The 22,280-nt window shown below is 40.3% G+C and overlaps 1 protein-coding gene across 1 annotated transcript in view; it reads left to right on the forward strand.

Annotated features, from left to right (window-relative positions):
• The window catches only part of slit1b (slit homolog 1b (Drosophila)), a 73,497-nt gene extending 51,381 nt beyond the window's left edge, over positions 1-22,116 (forward strand). Inside the window, exons 23-38 of the mRNA XM_044190480.1 lie at positions 1,223-1,294; positions 2,268-2,339; positions 2,587-2,658; positions 5,294-5,457; positions 9,630-9,754; positions 10,072-10,166; positions 11,472-11,611; positions 11,742-11,835; positions 12,017-12,154; positions 12,841-13,069; positions 13,228-13,358; positions 15,997-16,151; positions 16,297-16,508; positions 17,055-17,179; positions 17,403-17,611; positions 18,585-22,116. Coding sequence (XP_044046415.1) covers positions 1,223-1,294; positions 2,268-2,339; positions 2,587-2,658; positions 5,294-5,457; positions 9,630-9,754; positions 10,072-10,166; positions 11,472-11,611; positions 11,742-11,835; positions 12,017-12,154; positions 12,841-13,069; positions 13,228-13,358; positions 15,997-16,151; positions 16,297-16,508; positions 17,055-17,179; positions 17,403-17,611; positions 18,585-18,847 — 2,296 coding nt within the window. The 3' untranslated portion in view covers positions 18,848-22,116. The remainder of the gene's footprint in view (positions 1-1,222; positions 1,295-2,267; positions 2,340-2,586; positions 2,659-5,293; positions 5,458-9,629; positions 9,755-10,071; positions 10,167-11,471; positions 11,612-11,741; positions 11,836-12,016; positions 12,155-12,840; positions 13,070-13,227; positions 13,359-15,996; positions 16,152-16,296; positions 16,509-17,054; positions 17,180-17,402; positions 17,612-18,584) is intronic.
• Positions 22,117-22,280: the final 164 nt, after the last annotated feature.

The following is a 22,280-nucleotide window of genomic DNA, read 5'->3' on the forward strand; positions in this document are numbered from 1 at the left end:
CACTCTATTCACGCTAATGTACCTCATCACACTCCACTAACCCTCAGCCACAGCTGCAGTCACTCTACCGACACTGAACATTTATTCTGATTACACTTTTCTGTCACCTATGCTGTATGAACACATCTACATTTAGTATAGGAATAATTGTATTAATATACAGTGCAGTCAAGCAGACACAGTTTTATTGTTTTGTCTCTACTCTTGCACATTGGATTTGACGTGAAGCAAAGACTATGAGTTCTAAGTACCGACTTTAAGCTTTAACAGTGAGCAGTGTAGGACTCATAATTCATTTTATACAGTCTCCTAGTTTTAGGACAAAACAGCAGGGCAACTACCCCAAACATACAGACAAGGTAACCAAAGGACGTTTTAGGGCCGAGTGGCGAGTGGAATCGTATGACCTCAATCCAGCTGACCATAGGTTTCACTGCTAGTGTCCGGACTGAAAGCAAAAAGCCCCCAAAACAAGCAAGAAGTGAAGCTGTTTGCTCAACAGGCCTGACAGAGACTCACCATGAGATACCATGAGTCTGCTGAGTCAGAGACTTCAGTCCATACAACCAAATACTAAATATAATGTTTTTTAACTTTTTAAAAATGTGTCCATTACATTTTGGTTCCTTAAAACTGTGGGACTTTATATAAAAACAATTCCACATCACATCTGATATGGATGACAGCATCAATTTAAAGCTGAGAATCAGCACTTTAACCTCATAGTTACTGTTTCATTTTAAGTGTCTTTACATGAACTAGTCTCACTTTTTGATAAGCTGCTAATCCTAAATTTTGGCATGTTTAAAGTATACTGGATGCAAAAGAGCTGCACGTGCAGACAAACCCTGTGGCCACTGTATGTACGAACAAATCCAGCAGGGGGAGCTGTGGACTGTGAAGTTAAGTCTGTGGGGGAGAAGTCCCGCTCATTCCAAAATGCTTCGTGTTTTTATATCGTATCACAAACACACATAAACTTCTTCGTGTGAATCAACTCAATTCAGTGATCAGCTGCATTTTAAGATGTTCTAATGGGAAAATGTGTGTCTCTGTGTGAGAATGTGTCTGTATGTTATGGAGAGAAAGGGGAGTCCATGGAGAGAGATTGCAGCACGTGTTATTAGTTTGTGTGTGTGCGTATGTGCACTGTATGTATTTGTGTATCTAATGGGACTCTGTGTGTGTGTGTGTTGATTGGAATTGACCTTTGCCTCTGCAGAGATCTGAGCAACAACAAAATCAGCTCCCTGTCTGATGACTCCTTCTCCAACATGAGCCAGCTCACCACTCTGTGAGTCCACACACACACACACACACACCTGGAGAGACGTCCTTTTTCAAATGTTAAAGGGAAATTTCACCCCAAATGAGTGTTCTGAAGTCACATCTCTGACAGAAAAGCTACATTTACCGCTCCATTAATTGAAGCCATCACAACAATACATGAAGGCAACGGAAATTTCAAGCAAGTGAAATGATTTACCCTTCGACAAGAGGCATCGGTTCTTTTGATGCATAAAGTTTAGTGTGTCTGATACAGAAGGATGCATAGCCATAGCCATGGGCAATTTAACTTAATTTAGTTTGTAGTGATGAGAGGAATCACAATAACGTTTTTAACTTTAGATCTTCAACTTACTGTGCTATAACCTTGTAAGTCATGTTTTAAACATGATTACAAAATGACCTCTTTGAACTATTTCCTTTCTCCATGAACCTATGAAGTAGGTGAATACAAGACCAAAAACCAGAAAATACATCACACTCTGTTGTGGAAATTTAAGATATAAATCATGATCAAGCAGGCATAGATTCATATGACCAAGATTGTCATTACTTCAACTACTGCAGATATTTTTTCACAGAACTGTTATCTGTTATCTCATCCTGAGCTAAGTAAACCTGTCCTCTTTTATAATTTTGTGGCATCAAAGGAAGCAATGCCTCTCCCCCCTGGGGACCCTATGCTCTGTCTGCTGGCTTGCAGACCTGGGATCCCCAGGGATGAGGTCTGTGGTTGAACCCTTCTCATGTCAGGAAATTTCATTGCATTCTGCCAATTACATTTTGATATCTTTGGTGTACAAGCGTACACTTTCATTGCAATCTTGCCAATAATTGTTGAGGCAGCTAGTGACATCCTTACAACCCACTGCTAGCTGAGCGTAAGCTGTAACAAATGTGTGGAGTAGGCCAGTGTAGTGTGTTAATACTGATTGTATTTTAGAGTTGAAGTTGTCATTGTGTTGTTTCTCCTCCTGCAGGATCCTCAGTTACAACTCTCTACACTGTATCCCTCCTTTGGCACTGGGTGGCCTGCGCTCGCTGAGACTGCTGTGAGCTTTCACACACACACACACACACACACACACACACACACACACACACCATATCATACTTGTCACAGGCCAAACCGCATCACTGTCTTCCCCTCCCTTTATTACAACAAGCAATCATCTGTTTTGGGACTTGAAATATTCCTCTGTTGTTGAGCTCGATGAGACTCATTGCCTGTCAGAGTCATTGTGGTCTCTGAGTTTTCAGTCTGACCGCTTTTGACCCTCGGCTGTGTCTGTCTTTCAGCTCTCTCCATGGCAACGACATCTCCGAGCTGCAGCAGGGCATCTTCAGCGACGTGGCCTCCCTGTCTCACCTGTAAGCACTCAAATATACATGTAGTACACACACACACACGTACATGCATAATGTAACGGACAGCAGGGTCTGTCCACACTGACAGAAGGAGGTTTGTGTGTGTGTGTGTGTGTGTGTGTGTGTGTGTGTGTGTGTGTGTGTGTGTGTGTGTGTGTGTGTGTGTGTGTGTGTGTGTGTGTGTGTGTGTGTGTTTGTGTGTGTTTGTGTGTGTTTGATGCATGTTGATTCCCCTGCTTTTATGGCTCCAGTCAGATAGAGTCCAGTTCTCAGAGAGTGAGTGGTTTCAAGTGGCTGCCTGGTGGATTGAATTAGCTGGAGAGATCCATCGTTTCCCATGGGTCTATTGATCTGAGGGGTATGCGTGTGCGCGCGTGCGTGTGTGTGTGTGTCTACAGTATAATTATTTTCAGTCAAGCATAACCCATGTGAGTCAATCTGAGGATCTACAGTAAGTGTGGAAGGAGAAGAAGAGAAATGGATGGTGGAGGGGAGGTTGAAGATGAAGAGGAATAAGGAAGGGAGGAAAAGAAGAGGTGATGGAGGGCAGGAGGAGGGGAAAGGATGTGAACAGGAGGTGAAGGGACGAGGGAGGGAGGATTTTTATTTTTGTATTCTGAAGCATGACATCAATTCTGAAATAAGATCCTGCTGACTTTCAGTCAGGATAATAAATCAGGCTGTAAAATGATCTCATGTAACTAATTCCAGTGCTAAGATTGACTATTTTTTGCTTGTGAGGTCTCTCTCTGATGCTTTGATTTGTAGAGGTGGAGATTTTGCCATATTTAGCATAGAAATCCAACATTTCATGGATTTTTTGTATTTGGTACAAATAAAAAAATACGCAAATGTAATTTCTACATCTTATTCCTTCCATCATAAGAATAATGTGATAGGAAAACATGATCCGAAAATCTCCTTTTTTTGTCCATAGTCAAAAAAGTAAATGTAACTCGTACATACAGATATTACCTGCTCAGGAAGATCAGGCTTTGAGGAAATGAATGCAAGTAAAATTGTAACGAATCACACTTTCGTAATTATCTGTCATCTTACTAACCTGCAGGGGATGCAATTATTAAGGATTGGATTTTTAAGGAAATGTCTTGATTTTTTTCAACCCAAGTCTTGGTAATTTGGGCTATCATTTCTATTGTTTCTTTATATACCAAATTAATTGATAAGAACCAGGGACATGGTGCCATCACTACAACAAGAGGCCAGGAGCACAAGAAGTCAGACATCACACGTTTTTCAACAAAACACTCTGTTTAGCCAGATTATCTAAAGTAAAATACTTATTTTGAGGTGCTACTGAAAATGAGTGAATGTTTGTTATAATCCCCCATTAAAAACAGAAAAACTGTGTGCACAGAACTACAATAAGTACAGTACAGTAGGTCAAAATTGAACCAGGAAGTCGGTCTACAAAATCTAATGGATGGTTGGACATCCATTACAATGAAGAAACGTAGCAGTAATTTTGACATTGGCCTTCTTCTCCTCCAAATACGTTTAGTAAAACAACCTCCGTGGCTGTTAATGTTCTTTGCCTGGCTGGACTGTGCTCATCTCAATGCCCCCAGATCTCAGCAATACTCATCTGTTATCAGAACCAATAGAAATTATGAATAAAACTAGGACAATAAACAGTAATTGTCCTTTAAACTATGCCTTTGTTGACTTCCGAGGAAGGAAGCCTCCCGTGGAATTCAGATAATCTGTGGTTGTGTACAAGACAAGAACCACACATGTCATTCAGTGACAGACTGGAGATGGTGATGTGGTCATGTGATATTCCGTGTGGGTCAGTAAAAGACAAGAAGTGTTTTCATCACTTGTTCCTGATGGAGTTTAATCGACTGAGGAGAATTCTCACATTCTCTCATATGACTGAGATACCCTGGCCTTGTTCTGTGTGTGTGTGTGTGTGAGAGTGTGTGTGCGCGCGCAAACATTACATGATGAGGGATATTTGATCTCACATTTGTCTCTGATAATCTAATCAATGGACCTGGTCTAAATGCACATTATTAGCTCCATGATTAGGGGTGTGTGTTTGTGTGTGTCACTGTCTGTATGTGAGCAGAGCTGTGAGGACTGAGAGCTCCACCGTGTGGATTAGAAAATTAGTGCAAAAATGTTGATGCAGGTCAATTTCTTTCTTTCTTTCTTTCCATCCAGCTTCCTTCCCTTCCTTCGCCCTTTCCCCATCCTCTTTACCTTTCTAATTCCCTCTGTTCTTTTCCCCCATCTTTCCCATTACTTTGTCCTTACCGTTCCACATGCTTCCTCTCATACCTTGTGTCCTCCATTCATCCTTCCCACCTTTCTCATCCTTTCTCTTTCTTTACTTTACTTTTCTTTCCCTTCTTTCCCCATTTTAATTTGTTTTCTTTGCTTTCCTTCCATCCACCCCTTATTTATTTCTTATCATTCTTTCCTCCTTTTCTTCCTTCATTTTACTTTCTTCTTTTTCCTTCTGTTTTCTTCTTCCTGTCCTCCGCAGTTAATTCACTTCTTGCCTCCCATCCTTCCCACCATTTTCCTTCTTTCCATTTTTCCTTTCTTTCTAAACCAGAAACCTCTCCTCTGTCAGTGAGCTGACTCCTGTCTGTTTATTTCTTTTCATCAGAGCGATTGGAGCCAACCCTCTGTACTGTGACTGTCGTCTGCTCTGGCTGTCAGACTGGGTGAAGAGCGGCTATAAGGAGCCCGGTATTGCCCGCTGTGCCGGTCCCCGCGGTATGGAAGGCAAGCTGCTGCTCACCACTCCCGCCGACAAGTTCCAGTGTCTGGGTAAGCTGGCAGGAAGCCACTCTAACATGAAAACACACACACTCACACCTACAAATTGTACATGAAACAAAATCTCTACAGTAGTTTCATGTCTTGCACCAAAGAGGAGCTCTTTCTCTTGTTTGGATAATTTTTGTACACTTTGTTGTTCAATAAAAATATTTTACTTTGTTTGTAAAAATGCTTTTTAAATCAAAGTGACCTGACATGCAATTTAAGACCTATTCACATGATGCTTCCATCGTCTGTGGTCTTTCAGTGATTTGTGACGAATAGAAAGTAAATTGGCTATTTTAATCCTGTGTGATTCTGGCATTAAATGTGTAAAAAGATCTAGGAGAAGAAATAGCAACATACTGCAATAGATAATATTTAATAAAAGGAAGATTTTTCATCTGTGTGACCTTCATCGGGAGATGGCTGCTTTCACACCTACAAACCTTTAACTGAAGTAAAAAATTGCCTGACAATTGCCTTAATAAATTACTTACTTACTTACACACATCTTCTGACAATACTGTTGCTGTGTGAGTTGATTTCTAATTTCCTGTTTCATGCTTTAGACACATAGGCCTCTATTTTGTGCAATCGCAAAGAACATATGCACAATGCAAGGTTATTTGAAGCTGACCTGATATTTTCGTTCATATGAATGCAAGTGGACTATGGCTACAAGAAAATTAGCACAACAAAAGTACAGATAAAATGTTCTTATTTAGCTGGTTGATTTAGTTTGTTTTAAATCAATTATTTGTTAGGTTGCTTTCAGTTAGATTTGGCCATTTTCATTTGCCTTTACTACACACAGGTTATCTCCAATAGAGCCAGACTGATATTGAATTTTTGGGGCTGATAATATCAATATAGAGTATATTGGGTGATATTCATTTTTAAGATAAATGCATAACCTAAACAGATGTCTTTGATAAGTAGTCCATACATGTGGTTATTAAAGAATTGTGACCAAGAACAGGGCAGGACATTTTACATTTGAAAAATAAACGTATTGCTGGAAAAACTATATAATGGTGACACTGTTTCTAAATTATCTTAAATGTATCTTTGTCATTTCTCTAATGTAAATTCTTGTTACATACTGTGATAACAACAATGTCCTCTATCCCTCTTATGCCGATGATACACAGCTGTATGTTCCACATAAATCTAACAGTTTAGCAAAATTATTTGCCTGCCTCACTGATATTAAATGGTAAATGGCTGCATTTATATAGTGCTTTTCTCCAAAGCGCTTTACAGTTTGCCTCTCATTCACACACACACACAGATGGCAAAATAACTGAAATTAGGTCATTCTTCTCATGCTAGTTCTTTGCATTTATTTTTCTCACCTGGACTACTGCAATGCACTAATTACTTTTAAAGCACTAAATGATCCAATGCTCCAAAATATATTATTGATTAACTTACTCCTTATGTGCCTTTGCATTCCCTTAGATCAGTGGATGGAGCGCTGGTGATTTTGACCACTGGGATTAAACAGGCTACATCTGTAACATCTTTTAAATCCTGTCTTAAAACATTCTTCTATCAAAAAGCTTTTATGCATACTTGATATGTTTCTTGTGGTTTTAGCTTTACAGCCTTGTAAGTTTTTATTCTCCATGCTTTTCACTTAAGTTTTTATCTCCTGTGTTTGATTATCTCATTGTTTGTTTTTTTTTATAAGCTCATAGTTTGTATTTATTTGCATTTGCCTTACTTTTACGGTTTGCTTTTTAGTTTATTATTTTAGTTAAATTGTCCAATAATATCGCTCATGCGTGATGGTTTAGCTATGTGATAGTACAGAGACTGATCTTTTAGTCTGTGTTTTATATTTGTGCCTAGGGATTTGCTTTCAACAGTCTTTTTATGTTGATGAAAAAGCTTAATTAATCTACAATGAATTACAGTTGTGAAATAATAAAAGATGAAAAGGTTCAGAGATGAATCATTTTAATAGGTAACAGCGGTGAAAAGCAAACGGGGCCTGGCATTACCAAGCTCAGAGGTTTGATCCCACTCTCTTCATGGTGTGAAGATAGTGTGAACTTTCCATTAGTAGTTTTATCAGACCCTGTGTGCATTATCACAGGCGCTAATTGTTGCATTTTTAAACATTAAAACACTGTAGCACTGTATAATACATTGTGAATAGCTCGCTGTAATTAATGTTTCCCCCCATCTTGCATGAAGCTTTTTTCAAACAGGATGGTGTTTCCTGTCCTTGTCACAGAGCTGCGCAGTTACTTTTGTGTCTTATTATGCAATCAAAGAATAGGTTTGAGAGCAAAACTATCCACACTCACAAATTACTGATTAAAAATGTCGTCCAAAGAATTTTGTTTGCGAATCCAAACTGTCAAAATGTTAAGCTGAAATCTTATCTAAATGAATAGACGCGCATCAAAATCGGCTGCAGTCAAAAAGCAATCTACATGCACCAGTTCAAACACAACGTTCTTGCTATTACTAAGACGGCATTGATTTTCTTTGCTCCCACTCTGTCTTCTCCACAGACTTCAAAACTCCCTCTCGCATTTACTAACAGTGGATGTTGGCAAGCTGTCACTCCAATCGAGGCTGGCCACTAGAGACGCGTCTTTCGTAGGTCCCACCCACGAGATTTCAGCTCAACATTTTGGATTCGCAAAACTTTTAGATTCACAAACAAAACCTTTGGATGACATTTTTAAATTTGTGAGCGTGGATGTTTTTGCTCTCAAACCTATTTTTTTGATTGCATAATAAAGACACAAAAGTAACTCCATACGGATTCTGTATTTGTCTTAAGAGGATTAAAAACAATCTAGGTGTGAGTCTAAATTTCACTAAATATGGCTTTGACTAACAGTAGGCTATGTCGCCTCTTTCTTGTCCGTTCACAGTAAAACGAGTGCCACAGGCAGTACTCACTTGTGTTAAATTTCATGCACGATCATATGAACATCAAAAGTAATAATTGATATATTTCAACTTTTGAGTAAACTTAACCTTTGACCAGTGAAGAGATTAATGGCACGTCAATGAAATAACAGCAATACGTTTGTTTGTATCAGCTACTGTATCACAACAGTTATTCTTGCTGGGCTTCACATAGGAATTGAACACACTGACAATTCAGATTAACACAGTTTATAACAAATCAGTTACATTACATAATGATGATGTCAGCATTCACTACGATGATGTCAGCATTCACTTAACTCCTTTGACATGACGTACTGTACAACAGAACGGCTGAGTTATGTTGTAAATAACTCAATAAAGACCCACCCACACAAACTTGGCACAAAAGTTTTATTTCATGGTTAATATCATTATTAAATCATTATGTAAGATAAAATATTGATTAAATAAAATAAATGATTACAATTATTAATATAATAACATTTATTATAACAACAATAATAGCTTTTTATTTAAGTCACTGGAAAAGTAAAGTGTACAAATGTGAATGAAATGTCTCTGACTCTGACCTGTATCACATGTCAATCAAACACTAGGAAAAAAAACACTTTTCCCTGTTATTATTTACCTATTGTTAAAAACAGATCGACAAGGAACTTATACAGTGTTCATTTTATATAAAATGCATCTACAGCATTTTTTTTTAAGAATGGAAGGCGTGTATGTCTTGGTAAAATAATTTGCAAGAATAATTTGTAACATTGGAATGTGTTGTCTCTGACTTTTTTTTCCCCACTTCCAAGTAAGGTGTAACAAGGCTCATAGTTTTTTTTATTTTTTACAAATTTTCCCTCCAAATAACCCAGCTTTTTTAAAGATTTTCTGTCCCTTTGCACCTAAAATTTATATTGTCTTTGTCGCATCTATAGTTGTTCTTCCTCGCACCGGTATCTGCTTATATTTCATTTGTGTGTTACTGAGACATTTTTCCATGTTTTTTCATTCTTTTTTTTTTGTTGCTATCCGTCAGTCTTGGTGCCCGATTGACATTTTCTCAGGATCTCTCTGTGTCCTGGCTGTGAAGTGAATGATATCGGTGCACTGTCAGCCACAATAAGGCCCTCCATAACCAAACGTCATATTTAAGGCTTGTAATCTTCCTGGCAGCGAGCTTGCCTGTTGACAGTGATCATACTAACGTCTAATGACCTTTTATGAAGACTAAACTTCTAACCAGCCTGTGTGTGTACATGTGTTGTCAGGTCCGGTAGAGGCGTCTGTTCAGGCCAAATGCAGCCCATGTGTGGCCTCTCCATGCCAGAACCAGGGTGTCTGTCAAGTCCACCACACAGAACTGTACACCTGTACCTGCAAGTCTGGCTTCACGGTATGCAACTGTGTGTGTGTGTGTGTGTGTGTGTTGCGAGCTGCAGAGAGGCTTGCGTCAGTTTGTCTGTGTTTGCCAGCACCTTATGACATCTAATCAAATAGTTTTCTCCTGTAGATACACAACAATCCATTTACAAACCCAAAGCTGAATGTTTAAAACCACTGATCCAATTTTTTTTATATTTGCATGTTGTCTATGATTATTTTGAGACCACGTCAGTCTCTGATAATCCCATCAAATTAATCCCTTGACCTGATCTAATGTTGTCAAAAATGTGCTCATTTGTGTGTGTGTGTGTGTGTGTGATATTTCAGGGTAAACACTGTGAGACTCCAGTCGATGCTTGTGTCAGTAATCCCTGCACCAACAGAGGAATCTGTCTAAGTGACGAACAGACCAGAGGATTCAGGTAACAAGTCTTAACCCTTGTAGATGGCAGATGGTTCCATGTAGATGTGGATGCAAAACAACCAGCAGACGTGCCCTGCTGTATTATTTGACATCCCAGTGTTAAACCTACCTGTACAAAATCTGATGACCCCTAAACCAACCTCTGCCAACAAAAGGAAACAAATTTAGGACAGCCAGGTTAGTGTTTCTTCTTCAGGACATTTAAATAATTTTACCTCCCTGACGGACTTCCTCCGCTGTTTTCGGCAGTTTTGGTTATTCCTTCTGGTAGGATTTTAGCCACGCTAGCAGAGTGGCTGCACGAACGGCAATGTTAGACTGAAATATCTCAATAACTATTGGATGGATTGTGATGAGATTTGAGACACATTTCCATGGTCCCCAGAGGTTGAATCCTAATGACTTTGCTGATCCTCTGACTTTTCATCTAGCGCCACCAACAGGACAAAATGACCTCTTGTCCAATGGTTTAGCTCATGACAGGATAGCCCTAAAAGTAATGAGAGAATTCATGTCACCTTCAGTTGCACGTTGAGATAAAAGCTAACATAGCATGCTATGCCATTTAGAAAATCAGCATGTTATACTTAGATGCTACTTGTTAGCCTCTTACCATTATAATTATATGCATGTTAACATCCTGCCATAAGCTTGCTGACATGCTTAATGGTACATGCTAACAGTCATTATTACAACAAATTATGTTTGCTAACAGTCATCATTATATTAAATTATGTTAACATGCAAGTTAACATGATAACATACTAGTACTACTACAGTAAGTGTATGGATGTTGGTATGCTGATATGCTAAAATTAGCATACTTAAATATACAGTTCTAAATGTAATATAAATAAAGCATGCTAACACACAATGAATTGTATGAGTATTGCTGCTTCATTCTGAGTCACTGTGAGGCATGCCAGGGACTTTTCGCTACATCCAGAATAAAAATAGGCTAGGTGAGTTCAAATTTGCCATGTGAGAAGTGGGAAATATGAGTTTTCACAGTTTTTGATTGAGAGAATTTTTGGTGATTTTCCACTGTTCAAACAAGCTGCTCTGGGCTTAGACTGCTGTCAGACAAAAGACCTTCTGCTGCGTTTGACAGCATGAAGTGCTAATAAGCCAAGTTGGTTAATAGCTAATGAATTTGCATATCGTAGTGCAATGAATGGCATTTTACATGTTTATCCCTTGAAGTTTATTCTTGTAGTGAATATATTTTTAGTTTTGTAGTTAATATCTCATGTACCTTGTAGCAGTGAATATTAGAGTTTCTTTGTTTTTGTTTTTTGTTTAGCTGTGCATGTGCATTTGGTTTCCATGGTACTTTCTGCGAGATGAATGTGGACGACTGTCAGGACCACGGATGTGAGAACGGTGCCACCTGTGTGGACGGAGTGGGCAACTACACCTGCTTGTGTCCTCCAAACTACACAGGTATGACGCCTCCTCCTTCCACTTTCGAAAATAACATAGTTGATCCTTTCGAACCATGAGAGAGGAGAAATGATGTGGTCTGAAAGTATGTACAAGCTGTCACATCCCCTCTGTCTGCTCTCATTGTCAGGTCTGTTTTGTGAGGAGGAGGAGGGTGTGTGTTCTCCAGGTAGAAACCCCTGTCAGCATCAGTCCACCTGCGTCAGCACTCCAACCGGCCCCAGGTGACTACACACACACACACACACACACACTTTATCACTGCCAGGCTCAGCAAAGATCCCGGATGAGATTAAAGATACAGACACACACAAACAAACATACAAAGGTAAATTTTGCTGATGTCTCTCTTGAATCCTACACTATGTGTCATGTAGTATATGTGTGGGTGTGTGTGTGTTCCAGGTGTGTGTGTATTCCAGGCTGGGTGGGGCCAGACTGCAGTATAGATTATAATGAATGTGTGGACCATCGATGTCAGAATGGAGCTCAGTGTGTCGACCATCTGGACGGCTACAGCTGCGTCTGTCCACAGGGATACAGGTACTGGGAACATTAGGACAACTGGGAATACTGGGAACACTAGGAACACAGGCGACACTGTATATACTGTACCTGGGAAGATGAAGACTGTCAGGACTCAGGGAACACTAGAATTAGAAACACGGTTTCTTTTATCATCTTAAGGGTACAGGAAACTTGATTTAAAATCACATTTTTCTCAATTCATATATGGGTTTACATGCACTTTACTGTGCAAAACATCTACAGTTACACAAAACCATCAAATAATTAAAAATCAGCGTAGTTTATTTTGACTTTTACCACGTAAGTCCTACATATATATATATATATATATATATATATATATATATATATATATATATATATATATATATATATATAAGAATAATATGATCAAGCCTGAAGAGGATGTTGGCAGATGTATTTTCCACTAATAGTTAAGAAGAAATTTGTAGTTACAGCCTCATGTTACCTTCCACATAAAAGAATAACTCCAATCATGTATACAATGTATACAGATTTAAAACAATCTAAAAAAAAAATAAAAAAAATAAAACTGATGTTGATTGTAACTTAGCATTGGCCAGTAGTACCCTGAGTTTTGGTATAAAGATCAGTGCGTCTCTTATTTTCAAGTAATTAGACTATAGCAGCAGATGTAAAGCGCTTCTGATACCCTCTCGGACGTCTTCTTTTCCCCTCAGTGGTGAATTTTGTGAGGCGGCCCTTCCTCCCCTGTCACTCTGCCATCTGGCTCAGTGTCAGAACGGCGCCCCCTGTGTGGAGAAGACGGGGACTGCGGTCTGTCAGTGTCTGCCAGGCTTTGAGGGTCAGAGCTGTGAGAAGCTGGTCAGTGTCAACTTTGTCGACAGAGATTCGTACGTTCAACTCCAAGACGTCAAGAACTGGCCTCAAGCCAACATCACACTGCAGGTGAGAACAGGACACATACGAACCCGCATCCAGAGACCTCATAGACCTGATAGAAATCAAATATCATAGCAGACTCAGGCACACACATACTCTGATTGGTGTGTCGTGTGTGTGTGTGTGTGTGTGTGTGTGTGTGTGTGTGTGTGTGCGTGATTCAGGTGTCAACAGCAGAGGAAAACGGCATCTTGCTCTATAACGGAGACAACGAGCCAATCGCTGTGGAGCTCCATCAAGGTCATGTAAGGGTCACATATGACCCTGGGAACCAGCCAGCCACTGCTATCTACAGGTACACACACACACACACACACAGTTACTTGTTACTACAATGTCTGTTGTTACAAGGATCCAACTTTCATCCTGTAAGAACATTGGTTCAAATAGGTGCTGGTTGGACTGTGGCTTAGTGGTAGAGCGGGTCGTCCACCTATCAGAAGGTTGGCGGTTCGATCCTGGCATGTCGAAGTGTCCTTGGGCAAGGCACTGAACCCCAAATTGCTCCCGCTGTGCCTTCGCTGTAGCATATCGGTTTAAACTTCACTTCATCTTCACTTGGATCTTATGTTTCTGCACATCCAAGTTGTTGTGTTTCGTGCTCCCATAAAACCACAGCGACCAGTTTACAGTAAACAATGTCCTCTTGCAATAAGCTCAGCTCAGGATATGCTTCCAGAAACAAAGTGAAGTTAGGACAATAAACCTACACTTGAATCTAAAATCATTTTTAATGCTCAGCACAAACACGAATCGAGTTCTTAGAGAAAACTACACATGTTGAGTCCTCCACAGGCAGGTAGTTAACAGGCACCAAATGAGAAGGTGCAGGTACTTGACAAAAGCCCCATCAGTTGAAACTAAGTAGGGAATACACTGTTAGAGCTGAGTTATACTGCATTTTTCTGTGTGAGGGTCATGACTGCCATTGGCTGAAGCTAACCAGCTCAACATGTTTAACATCACACTTAACTATGTGACTCCAGCCAGCAGCTACAGGTGGATTAGTGAAAAGCTGAGTGTTCGTTGAGCGGAGCAATCCGCTGTACTCCCGTCAAGCCCTCAGCAGCAGCCTCTCAGCTCACTGTAGCCCAGCAACGGCGCTTTGAGCGTGTTAGTGCATGATCTGTGTTGTTGCTCAGAGTGAGTCTTGCAGTGTTTGGGAATGTGGACAGATGACATCGGCAGTGTGGTTTTTCCAGTTTAATCAAAGACGCAGCCAGAAGACACTTGAAGCGGAGTGCGCACTTGATCGGGTGTCGAGTGCTTAAATGTTTGGACGGTTCACTGTTACGGAGGAGGAGCCCTGGCCAGCCGACAGCCTGACACGCACACGCACACGCACTGAGGCAATTTGTGTGCTAAGCAGCTGCAGAGAAGAGGAGATTGAGAGCATGGCAAATCAGCTGAAAAGAGAAAAGTTGAAGAGAACAGAGAGAAATACAAGTAGTGAGAAAACAGTAGAAAACTTGAGATGTGAAAAAGAGGGATTCATTAGTCCAAATAGTTATATACCTACATGAAGAGACTGTTTTAGGGACTGTCCATTTAAAGCAAAACACAGGCCAGAATAGACCTACTGTATGTAACCTGGGTCAGAACATCCGAATCTACCCACATCTTTGATTCAGCGTTCACTGATTCACATAGGTTTTATTTTGTTTTATTTTGAAACAGTCGACCATCAGACCTCTATAGGTGGGATTAAAATGTCGACATCATCTTCCTGCATAGCTTGCTACCAACATAAAAAAACAGAGACAGAAAAATAGCCACAAAAGTGGCGACAAGCGTGCATGAGATTGACATGGCTGTACAGGTTGTTTTAAGTTTACTTACAAAAATAGCAACTCTTAAACTCTAAAACTCAACAATATCAGGCTGAATTAACAAAGTGAAATGAAATGGCAAGTAAGACCAGTTCTGAAAAAAACGCGTGATTATTTGCTCCCAGTTTTGTTTGGGTTTCACTTTGGCAAAGAAAATGAAAAACCTGTTAAACATGCTGATATTCTGCCCCAGAAAGGAGAGCCATTTTTCCTATTTTGTCTGATTCTTCTTCTTCTTCTTCTTCTTGTGTTGTTTAAAGCCCCATTTTTAATATTAACATTGAATCAAATAACTGTACAGTGAGAAATGTCACTAGCAGTGCTGAACCCACTGAGAACCAACACCTACAGAAACTGTGCAGCTTTTAGCTGTTTTGTTTATGTGGTTGTACATACTTTGCTGACTGTACGCTGCCCAGCACCAAACAGCAAACAGCTGAAAGGGAATGGTAAAGTGGAGTATCTAACATCTAAATATTCAGCTGAATGTGTAAATAGGCAGTTGCTCACAGACACATTAGCCATAACAACTTTATAAGGCAATAATATGTCAGGTTGTAAATTTGTCTATCTGCCCCCTAGTGGTCAAATCTTGCTTAATGTAGCTTTAATTGCAGTTCACATTTAAGGTTGCATTTTTGCCCCTTACATTTTTCTTTTATTTCTGTGTACAGTAAGTGCCATATGTAACTTTCAGTACCGATGTGCCCTCCTGGGCTGGGTATGTCACACAGTGCGTTGAGGAATCACTTTGTTTCAGGTCAACATGCAGCCAAAAGGCTGATGGCTGACAAGTAAGGTGAAAATATGAGTAGGAGTTGTGTATGTCTATATGTGAGCCTTATCATCCAATAGTGAACTGTCCTGGGCCTTTACCTGCCTTTTCCCTGTGATTATTGAAACAGGAATGAATATTTGGTTTAAGATTGCATCCAAAACCAGAAGGTTAGACAAATTCTCTACATCGCACCAAAAAAATGTAATCCCAGAAACAACCAAAATGTGACCTTCAATACTGCTCTGTCGTCGTCATTCTTTCCCTGTGCTAAGTTCCTGCATTGTAAATTTAATATGAAATGTGTATGTTACGCCCTCTACGCACAGCACTGAGACGGTGAACGACGGGCAGTTTCACACAGTAGAGCTTGTGACCTTTAATCGGATGGTGAACCTGTCTGTGGACGGAGGAGAGCCGACGACTCTGGACAGTCAGGGCCGGAGCCAGCCGGTGAGGGGGGAGGCGCCTCTGTACGTAGGAGGTAAGAGCAGAGAGACAGCAGAGGGTAAACACTCCTAAACTCAGACAAATACCTTTCTGTTCATGGACCAGAAGTTTATAGAATTTTCAAATGAACAAAACTACCTTTCCCCAGATTGATTTCTGTCTAACCGTCTGTCTCTCAGGTATGCCTGAGGAGGTGATGCCCGCCTCTCTGGGTCTCTCCTCTCAGACCCTCAACACATCCAGTTTCCACGGCTGCATCAGGAACCTCTACATCAACCACGAGCTGCAGGACTTCACCCGCAGCCACATGAAGCCGGGGGTGGTGCCGGGCTGTCAGGCCTGCCGCAAACTCTACTGTCTGCGCGGCATCTGCCAGCCCAACGCTGCGCAGGTAGGAGGCAGACAGCCAACATACAACAGCCTATATTCAACAGGGAAAAGCCATACAAACACAACAGTAACATAAAAGTTAAATTAAAGAATAGTCAAGTTTAAAAATCAAGTTAAAAAAAATTCTAACACTTTTTATATCATTGTCACTGTCTGATTTAAAAAAAAAAAAAGTTGTTAAAAAATTGTCCCTGAACTTTCCGTCACCATCAATCTGCACTTTTATACTTTTATATCCTGTTTATCTCTACTTGAATGTTTCAGTCTTGCATGATTTATAATGTATCAGAAATATTCCTGAGGTGAAGAGCTCTTGAATGTTATTTTATTTCATGTCATAGCAAACAGGTATTGCATTTAAATTTTTAAAGAGCTCTCTATTATGAGTAGGAGAACTTTGAGGAGCACAGGAATGCAGGAGATAGAAGAGGAGAAGGTTAATGATGGGGAATGTATTTTTTGACCCAGTTATTCAGGTATAAACATTTATTGTGATTTATGTTTTCACAGATAATGGATTAAGTAGTAAACATGTTGTCTTTCACAGGGTCCCCAGTGTCACTGCCAGCCAGGCTGGACAGGACAACACTGTGACCTGCCAATAACAGGAGGACTTACTGGAGCGGATGTTGTCACCACGGCAACCGGTGTGAGCCCATGTGAAGGCAGCAAGTAAGTGTGATTTGTTCTGGCTTTTAAAAACATTTCAGATGCTGTACAAATCACGCACTTGACTTTGAATTTGGTCCACTTTCCAAACATCGTTCCTTGTTATATTAAGTTAAAAGTGTTAATGTGACGAGTACATAAATTCTTTTTAATGTTGGTTTTTATGTTGATTTGTTCTTCGTGTTGAGTCTCTTCTCCTCATCTCTCTCACTCTGTTTTAATCCAGGTGTGTGAAGGGTGTGTGCGTGGCATTGGACGCACAGACGTACCGCTGCGACTGTGAGGAGGGATATCGCGGTGCGTTGTGTAATCTGCAGGGGGAGCCGGCGGGTTTGTGCCAGGGTCTGCAGTGTTTGCATGGCCAGTGTCGCGAGACAGAGGACGGAGAGCAATGCGTCTGTGAGCAGGGATACACCGGAGAGAGCTGTGACATAGGTGAGGAAGGACGAGGGATCAGGGTGGAAACAGCTTTTTAATCTCAAATGAGACGTAATGTGACATAAATGGTTTTCGGGATGGTCAGATTAGGTGATCATGGTGCTTTAAACATGTTACACTAAATGTTAACCCCCCCCACCAATCATAGTTTACAATCTTTCACAACCTGCATGAAACGTAAAGGTGATCTGGAGCATCATGGAGCATGTTAAAATGGTCAAACTAGATAAGAGAAAGTAAAAAAACACTAGTCTTTCTGTCGGGGCCTTATGAGGTGCCCCAAGAGCAGAACTTCCACTAACACACACTACATGGATTAAAACAACAAATTGTCATGCCCAGCGGTCATTTTTATTCCCTGCGCTCCACGCGTGTCAGATTACTGGGTCATTATCGTACAGTCTGATTCAGAAGAACACTGAACACATTTGCATTCATGCATTAGACATGTATTTTACATCACATCCGCACCAAACGTGTTGAAACAATTTATTCAAACTTTTTCTTGAACATTGAGCTGAATCCGCTCATGAAAATGCAAGTCTCCGCCCTCTTTAAAAACAACCTAATCTGATCCAAAAAATGAAAAAAAGTAAAGTCAAGGAGTTCCTGTCATCTGATCGTTATTTGCATTTGGGATAACAAAAGTAAAAGTTTGTTCCATAATGATCATTTTTTTAAAACTTTTTGATCGATTAAGAAATTATCCGAATCAGAATCACTCAGAAAAAACATATTTTCTCACCTACTCCTGAATAATCCGCAGACCTCAGTGTCAACATTTATTTTTTTTTAAGAACTGTTTGCTTTGGTGAAACGTAGTTCCAATGAAGGTTTTTAACATCCGAGATATTGTTTTTAATCCAAGATATTGTCTTTGTGCTTTTTGTAATTTGGGTGAATTGACCCTTTAACTGCTGAGGTCTGGTTGTCTCTTAAACCTCCCTGTGTGTGTCCCCCCCCCACAAAGAGTCCCCGTGTCAAGGTGAGCCGGTGAGAGATTACCACCGGCTGCAGCACGGGACCGTCCTCTGCCAGACCTCCAAGCCCTTCTCCTGGGTCGAATGTCGGGGTCAGTGCCAGGCGGGAGCCGAGCCGGCCGTCACCGCCGCGTCCTGCTGCGCTCCTCTGAGGGTCAGACGCCGGCGGCTCACCTTCGAATGCGACGACGGGACCTCGTTTACGCAGGACGTGGAGAAGCCCGTGGAGTGTGGCTGCAAGGAGTGTGTGTAGTACCGTGGGCGTAATGGTGCGCACATACACACATGCAGACACACACACGTCCAAACACAACACACACACACCAAGCTAAAGAGGTACACACTGTAGGGATTATATCACTGATAAACGGACATTTTGGTGTTTTGTTTTGTGTGTTTTTGCGCACAGACGCAGTTTTGTAACATAAGACAGTTCTTCCCTCTCGAAACATGAAATCAACGAGTCAACCTCATCGTCATCTTCCTCCTCTGCTCCTGCTCCAGGCAGGAGAACCTGCGCGCTAACTACCTAACTCCAGCTCATTTTTAATACTCGTGTTGAAAAGCCTCCGTATGCCTTCTCTCTGTGTTTCTGATGTGTGGCTGGTTAAGTGTTGCTCCTCATTCCCTCAAAGCTGCGACGGTGACGGACGACTTTCGCGAGAAATAAAGGTACTAATTTAAGCCGGGGACTCGTGTATGAAATAAAAGGTTTGTCAATCAAATTTGACGTGTTAAAAATCCGTTTTTATCAGCAATGTAATGATTTTACCTGTCAGACTTCATGTGCAGGTATTTCTGAACAGCAGCCCTGAGGGCTGTCAGTTTGATGAAGAAGCGAACTGGTGAAATAAAAGTACATTTTAAAGTATTGTTGGCTGCAGACATGGCTGCTGTTTCTCTGTTAGGCTCCTACACCGATGAGGGGTTCAAGCACCAAGTGTTCAGTTTGTTCTTAAAGTTGTGATTGAAGTAGTTCAGCAGTGACAATGTGCGGCAGACTTTATGTGCTGATCTCACAATAACCAGGAAGGTGAAATCCTCAACCTGTCAGCGGCCTCACATTTTGCGAAATGAGCATAAACTCTGAAACACAGAATGTGTTGTGGAAACAAAATAACGTGCTGATTAGAGGTATTTCTAACAAACAGCTTCGACAGTCTTCTGTCCAGACCTTTTCTCCTCAAAGCAACTGGAAGCTATAGAGCTCAGCAGTGAGGTTTGGGAAATTCACTTAAAAAAGCGGGCGCTCACCGTTGAGCTCTATAGATGATATCAGTGACAACCCAAAGTACAGAAATATGAATACAGGCTATAACTAGTTTTTTGAAAGTGTAAATGCGCTTCTCCGATCTCAACATTCATCATGTTCATCAGGATAGTTCTTCACATTCTTGAGCTTGAGCTTACTTATTACTTACTAAGGAATTGATGTCACGCTCAGTGTAACAACAGCATACATTTGACATAATATTTTGTAAATTAAGTTTAGACAATAATTTGATGAATATTGTGGCTTTAGGGTTATGTCCATTTTAAATTAAGGAACACTTGAATCGAAAATGAAACCTTTGCTCAGAGTAGAAAATAAAAGGCATAATCCGAATGTAAATAACAGTGTCACCCCACCACCAAACACAGCCTGAAGGTCAAAGGTGACAGGGTTCACGGGGGACAGCAGAGGAGTTATGACACGTTCACATCGCTGCTCACCAGACGCCCTTTCTGCCAGTTTAGACTGGCCGGGGGACTGGGAGCGTGTGTGTAAGTCTTGTACTTATATATTTGTGAGGACCAGTTTTTATAGACCATGAGTATATTTTGTCCGTTTCTCACTTCTACAAAGGTCTGTTTCATAGGGTTTAAACTTATTTTTTAGAGTTAAGCTTAGAATTACGTTTGAATTAAGGTTAGGGCTGCATATCGAACCTCATTACTGTTATAGTACCGAAGAAAATGTGTCTAGCTCCAGGTTTTGAAGGCTGTAAAATAGCAAAAGTTTGCATTGAATAACCAGTAAGATTCCTAATCTTGTTTATTTAACTTTTTATCACTTATATAAATCAGTTTTTTCAAATGTTATACTATTTTCTTTAGTTCTTGTACATTCAACATTTAAGAAGTCTGGCTTCTTTTGTTAAACTTGCATTCATTCATTAATTTCTTTGGCCACTTGGGGGCAGCACAGTAAGCTCTCGACACAACATTGACATATTATCACCTTACATGTAAGTTGTTGGTAAAAGTAGTTGCTTATTTGAACATCCAGCAAACACAGAGCAATAAATGGCCACTATGTAAGTACAATAGTATTCAATCTACTTTTAGCTCGGTTTTTGGTCTCCACCAACTCCTGAGAAAAATACATGGCCCTTCAGCTGCCAAATGCTCCACTATGCTCACCAGCAAATCGCTAACTGTGTCTGTCTGCTGTTAGCAGGTAGTGTACAGTGGGTTTATCAGAGATTTGTTTTTCTGAAAACAGCTACATCTGGAATCAACGCTGATGAGAGTGAACGAAAAGTTGCAGGCTGGGAAACCAAAACAATGAGCTGAAAGACGCTAAACCGCTCCATAGAGCTAAGAGGAACTGCAGAGTTGGTGATAATTATCTGTGGGTTTGTCACTGCAAGCGGCAGCTTTCAATTACACTCAGGTATATGATCCAATGTTGATATGATAATATTGATTAGATGTATCAATATAGAAACACAAGTATTTCATTAAAACATCAGAAAATTTCAAATAATACAGACCCAGGAAAGGGTTGGGATTATCCAAATAGCTGCGATGGTTATGGTTAGGGGCTAGGGAAGGCATTATGTGAATCATGGTCCTCACAAGTATAGATGTGCAGTTTTGTGCGTGCGTGTTTGTCAATGTAAGACGCTTCCAACAACAAGACGCTGTCCCTGATAATGAGCTTCATTATACGACGATGCAGCCTGTTTGTTTGGATCAAACGCTTCCTCTCCAATTTCTCAGACGAGCCAGTGAACGCATCACAGAAATGCCACAGAAAATGTAGCTTTTATATATGATGACATGTTTATTTATATGGATGTGAAACTAAAATAAAGGTGCGTAATATTCATTTTTAACATGTTTTTATTTGTTTTTTAGCCTTTGGGTAAAAGCTGAGTTGTGTCATAAATCAGTTTCAAACTAATGTAGCTTTTATTATTATCATTATTATTATAACTGCAATACATCTACACGCAGTAACAGCCTAACAGATTGTAATATATATTATGAGCTTATAATGCATTTGATTTTGTCATAGTATTTTTATATGTTGAAGAGGATGTTGTCACTGTTTCATCTGTAGTCTGTAGAGAAATCTTTCTTTTCAGTTGCCAAAAAATCTTTCCAAACCGACCTCGCATCATTGACGGGAATTTTACAAAATAAGGGAAAAAAAAAATCTGATCGTGTTTTGGTTCATGTTGTCTCACCTGAAAGCAGACAACAAGTAGTGCTTCTTTTTCCTATTTATTTAAATAAAGAGCTGTTTCTCCTTCATTGTTTGTCTGTTTTTCTTCTTCTTCAACCTTGATTTTCTAGTTGTTGTTGCTCTGACCTTTGACCTCATTGTGTCATGGCTGTCTAGCGTCCAGGGCGAGTCGATGGGCGATGGCAGCTCATGGAGACCGAGAAGAGAGGGAGAGAGAAAGGGAGAATGGTTA

Source organism: Siniperca chuatsi, linkage group LG3 (assembly GCF_020085105.1).
Source record: "Siniperca chuatsi isolate FFG_IHB_CAS linkage group LG3, ASM2008510v1, whole genome shotgun sequence".
NCBI classification, from domain to species: Eukaryota; Metazoa; Chordata; class Actinopteri; order Centrarchiformes; family Sinipercidae; genus Siniperca; species Siniperca chuatsi.